This window comes from Empidonax traillii, unplaced genomic scaffold, assembly GCF_003031625.1.
Source record: "Empidonax traillii isolate 1590-97213 ecotype Southwest subspecies unplaced genomic scaffold, ASM303162v1 scaffold1184:size321399, whole genome shotgun sequence".
Lineage (NCBI taxonomy): Eukaryota > Metazoa > Chordata > Aves > Passeriformes > Tyrannidae > Empidonax > Empidonax traillii.
In genome coordinates, this window is record NW_020956377.1 from 135,726 (window position 1) to 140,945 (window position 5,220).

Below are 5,220 nucleotides of genomic sequence, written 5' to 3' on the forward strand. Positions count from 1 at the left end.
GACACCGGGCTGGAGTCAAAGCACTGGGTGGTGGGGGTGGGCTGGCTGTGTTTTGGAGGGCGAGGAGGTGGGCAGGACACATCAGATCTGAATAAAGTGCTGCAGTGAGTTTCAGCCCCATCTACCCCAGGAAAAGCGGGTGAGCCCAAGAAGGAGGAGGAGAAAGGCTGAGAGCTCTTGGGTGCTGCGGCACGAGGGGTTCCCCCCACGAGGAGCCACACGAGGGCTGTGCAGCCCCTGCTCACGGCCAGGGCACGGCTGGGGAGCAGCTGGATGGAATCTGGGGAGCAGGGGAGGTGCTTGAACACACCCACGTGCACTGCGCTGTCCCCAGGGGCTGTCACACCGCACGGACCCCTCGGGCTGGGACGGAACAGGAGCTATTGGAGCTCTCGCGATGTGCCAGGTCGGTGTGAGATGGGGCAGGAGGAGCTGGGGGCTCCCCAGGGGAAGGGCTGATGTCTCTGGCACCGGGCTGCAGGAGTGGGTGCTCTCCATCCCTCCCAGGGAGCAGCTGGTCCAAGCAAAGGGTCTCACCCACACCCCCCCCTCCCCTCACTCTGCAGAGACTCGCTCGGCCTTCACATGGCACATGAGGACACCAAACCACTGAAGGTGACGTTTGCTTTGTTCCTCCTGCTGGAGATCACCTGCTTTCCTGCAGCTTCTTCTCCCCTTCCCTCTTCAAGCAGCTTCCAGAGCACAGCACGAGCTCCAGCTCCAACTCCTTCCCGCCTGGAAGTGCCTGTGGACCCACGGCGGTTCACGGGGCAAGAGAGCCGTGACAGGAGGGGACTGTTCTGGAGGACAGCTCACCCCACACCCTCCTCCTCACCAGGATCCCCAGTGCAAGAACACAAACCATCCACACTGAGACAGTACTTCTCCCTCAGTCAGGAAATGCTCTGGCTCTCACCTCACACGGGGAAAAACGTCTGCATTGGGCTGGGCTGAGCCTTCCCTGCTCTCCTGCAAAACCCCTCGGACTCCCTGGGGACACAACTCTCCTGTTCTCCAGTCTGGGGTGGCTCTGGGCTGTGCAGGTTTGGCTCCTGCCTCCTCTGGCTGCAGAGCTCCCAATCCATTGCAGGGGGAGTGGGGATTCGCTGGGATGATGAGTTTTCCTTGTCTTTGCTTTACAGATGGATGGAAGATGTCGGGCCATGTTTCTCCTTTTGGATGCCAGGTAGAGATGACAGCAGCACTCCCATTCAGCTTGCCTTGCTCAACGTGCCAGGACAGGGTTTAGCCTCGTGCTTTCCTCACACAGTTGCTCACTGCTGTTCTGAGAGGGCTGCGAGGGGAGAAGGGGGAAGGGACATCACTGTCCTTGAACCCCAAAGATTTGGCATTTAGGACAGGGAGTGAGGGGCTGGCCGGTGCCCCAGCTGAGCAGCCAAGCTCCCTGCTCGAAAAACACAGAGGATCAGCGGGAAAGAGCATCTTCTGAAGCAGCAGCCCCCACCCCAACACGCACAGAACGAGAGCTCTTGCTCAGAATGAGCCTCCAAACAGCGGTATGGGAGCTGTACCTGGTTACTGTAGTCTGGCATCCTCCACATCTGTGTAATGGCTGTTCTCCTGCAGGGAAAAGGGAACCAGAAACAGGCAGTCACCACGTGGGTGTGTTTTGGAGGGGAAGGAGGTGGGCAGGACACGTGAGATCTGAATAAAGCACTGCCTGAGTTTCAGTCTCATCTATCCCAGGAAAACGGGATAAACCCAGGAAGGAGGAACACTCTAAAGTGCTCCAATGCCTGACCACCCTTTCAAGGAAGAAATTTTCCCTAATATCCCATCTAACCCCCCTCCCTCCCCGGCGCAACCTGAGGCTGTTTCCTCTTGTCCTGTCCCTGTTCCCTGGGAGCAGAGCCTGAGCCCCCCCAGCTCCCCCCTCCTGTCAGGGAGTTGCAGAGCCAGAAGGTCCCCCCTGAGCCTCCTTTTCTCCAGGCTGAGCCCCTCCAGCTCCCTCAACCCCTCAGACTTGTGCTGCTAAACCAAAACTGCATTAGCACAGCAGAAAATCTATGCATCAACCACTTTATGCTGCACTTAACAAGTATTTTCCACACCTAAATTCACTGCTGAGAGCTCAATATTTAACAAGTGCATTTGGATTGGTGGTCCAAAAAGACCCCTTTGGCTCTGAGGGGCAGGGGTGCTACAGGAGAGGAGTCAGAGGTCCCCCATACAGAGCTGATGGAGCAGAGCCAGAGGGATTTTAGGCACCCATGTGGGCACCATGGCCATGGACAGCAGGTGGTGACGGCCACAGGGATGTGTGTGAGCCAAAGAGGTGTGGGATAAAGGAGTCACTCCCCAGGAACTGGGAAGACTCCAGAGCTGTTCAGCGTTGTAAGGTCAGGAGCACACTCTAAAGGCTGGCTCTGGTGAGCTGCCTCTCTGTGTCTGAGACCCTCACACGACCTGCATGCACTGACCTGCCCCAGGAGAGCACCTGGGAGCCTGTCTGATGTTGGCAGGGAAATATTTCTGGTCTCAAAGCCACTTCAGGACCAGGGAGTTACAGAAAACAGAGATGGAAGGGAGCTGAAACAGTCATCCTGTTCATCTCTTAATGAAGACCAGCTCTTCCCAAACCATTGCCAGCAGATGTCTGTCCACTGTTTTCTTATCCCAACAATGGCAGAGAAGTCCACATTTTTTGTTGACAGGCTGTGTGCTGCTTTATCATCATTAACATCAGCAAGTTACTCCTTAATTTCTCCCATCTGTTTCCCTTGATGTAATTCAAACCTGGCCTTCCTTATCCAACTGGCACAGAGCTTGTGCCTTTCTTCTTCCAGTGCCTGTCCTGATGTCTCCCTGTATGGCCCTGCCATACCCAAGCATGGAATGACAGGACAAGGGGGAATGGCTTCCCACTGCCAGAGGGCAGGGATAGATGGGATATTGGGAAGAAATTCTTCCCTGGGAGGGTGGGGAGACCCTGGCACAGGTTGCCCAGAGAAGCTGTGGCTGCCCCTGGATCCCTGGCAGTGTCCAAGGCCAGGTTGGATGGGGCTTGGAGCGACCTGGGCTGGTGGAAAGTGTCCCTGCCCATGGCAGGGGGGTGGAACTGGATGGTCTTTCAGATCCCTTCCAACTCCTGTGATTCCATGGCTGTCTGGTCAGATGGAAGGGCACTGCAAATGCACACAGTCAGGAGAGTGCAGTTAATTTACCACGGTCTGTCTTTGCCACGTGTTTAAATCCATCCAAGAATTACTTGGGAGCAGAGCAATTTGGTTTAAACAATCGCTACTTGTGAAATCAAGGATAAATGTGGTTTGAATCTCAAGAGCCAATGTTTCTCCAGCATCTCCACACACATTTGCCAGGGCAGCAGAACAGTTTGGAGGAACGAGCTGAGAACAATCATGGGATTTAAAGACACCGATTTCTTTTGAGGAAGGGAAAACTATTTTTCCTGGGGATTTAGCAAGTTCCAGTAAAACTGTGGTCCACTACGAACTCCTCTGGCTGGGAGGAGGCATCATCCAAGCCCTCTTACCAGTTCATCTTCACACTCATCCCGTGCAAGACCCTCCTCCTCCCCCTCGTCCCCGTTGAGCGGCTCCTCCGTGTTGGCCTCGGCCTCCGACGCCGTGTCCTCCTGGGACACTTCACTTTTGCTGCTCTCAGCCTTCTTCCGAACCTCTGAGGGGAAAAAAGCACTGGGATCAGGGGCTGGGGGCACTGCCAGAGCCTGGGCACACCAGTGCAGAGGGCTCCCAAATTCCCTTGGTGGGGGGTAAATAACAATCTCGGGGGTTTTCTGCAAAGGGAAGTTTTGCTGATTTTGAGGAAACTGCCCCAGAGACCTTGGAAAGAACAGAGCAGGTTCTACATCCCTCCAGGGAGTGTGGGAGCCAGATGGGATGGGATAGGCTAGGCTAGGATAAGACAGAGTACAGTAGAACAGAATAATAATAATAAAAAAAAAGCAAACTAAGCAAATACAAACCATATGACTAAAGAACAAAAAAACCTCTTAATTTTCAACCCCAAGTCCATAACTTGGGGAATTTTGGTATGTAATTATGGCTTGTGCTTCTAGCCTGGATTCTTGGGGCTGCCCCTTCACTGTGAAGAGCCCAGAGGATGCTCTGAGCTGTGCTGGCCCCACAGACACCCCCACACCCCACTGACCTGCAGACAGCTTCTGTTCCTCTGCAATCTGCTCCAGCCGGCCCAGCAGAGCATCAATGTTGGACTTGATCTGCGTCAGCTCAGTTTTGATTGTTTGCAGCTCGCTGCTCTTCACTTGGAGGGAGGAAGGGAGGAAAAAATAAAGGCCTTCAGTGCCCTGCAGATCACCCGCAGAGCCCACCCTCACCCCCGGCCCAGGGTTACAAACATGGAGAGACCGCAACTGCTGAGCAGGGCAAAAACACGGGGGGGAACCCCACGCTGGAGACATGCTCCTCAGTCCCTGCTGCCTGCTGGGGGTGCAGGGGGCTGTAGGCACCAAAAAAAATCCTGTGAGTCTGCTGCCCAGGCAGCTTGTGGAGACTGACACCAGGCTGTGGCCTAACCCTTCCCCAGCTGCTCGGGCTGTTGTTTCCAGATTCTTTGGGGTGAAGGCTTTCCCTGGGAGCACCCTGCCTGTGGGTGGGTGCCTGGGGCCAGGGGGTCCATGTGCACACCCACAGAATCTCAGAATCACACAATCAACCAGGTTGGAAAAGACCTCTGAGATCATCGAGTCCAACCCCAGCACCACTTTGACAACCAGCCCATGGCACTGATGCCACATCCAGTCTCTTCTTAAAAACTCCAGGGATGGTGAATCCACCCCCTCCCTGGGCAGCCCATTCCAATGGCTGAGCACTCTCTCTGTAAAGGATTTCTTCCCAATATCCAACCCAAAACTCCCCTGGCACAGCTTAGACCGAGCCCTCTTGTCCTACTGCTGGTTCCTGGGAGAAGAGACCAAACCCCCCCTGCTCCCCCCTCCTGTCAGGGGGTTGCAGAGAGTGCTGAGGTCTCCCCTGAGCCTCCTCCTGTCCAGGCTCAACAACCCCAGCTCCCTCAGCCTCTCCTCACAGCACTTGTGCTCCAGTCCCTTCCCCAGCCTCGTTGCTCTTCTCTGCCCCTGCTCCAGCCCCTCCATGTCCTTCCTGAGCTGAGGGCCCAGAGCTGGACACAGCACTCCAGGGGTGGCCTCCCCAGCGCTGAGTGCAGGGCAGGAATCACCTCCCTGCTCCTGCTGCCACA

At 55.6% G+C, this 5,220-nt stretch overlaps 1 protein-coding gene across 2 annotated transcripts in view; it reads right to left on the reverse strand.

Annotated features, from left to right (window-relative positions):
- Nucleotides 1–347: 347 nt before the first annotated feature.
- The window catches only part of RALY (RALY heterogeneous nuclear ribonucleoprotein), a 72,753-nt gene continuing 67,880 nt past the window's right edge, over nt 348–5,220 (reverse strand). Inside the window, exons 6-9 of one of the 2 annotated variants that reach the window (XM_027905642.1) lie at nt 4,153–4,266; nt 3,515–3,660; nt 1,533–1,581; nt 348–1,329 (exon numbers count right to left, since the gene is read on the reverse strand). In XM_027905642.1, the coding sequence (XP_027761443.1) occupies nt 1,537–1,581; nt 3,515–3,660; nt 4,153–4,266 (305 nt within the window). In that variant the 3' untranslated portion in view covers nt 348–1,329; nt 1,533–1,536. The remainder of the gene's footprint in view (nt 1,330–1,532; nt 1,582–3,514; nt 3,661–4,152; nt 4,267–5,220) is intronic. The other variant, XM_027905641.1, reaches the window with a different exon arrangement.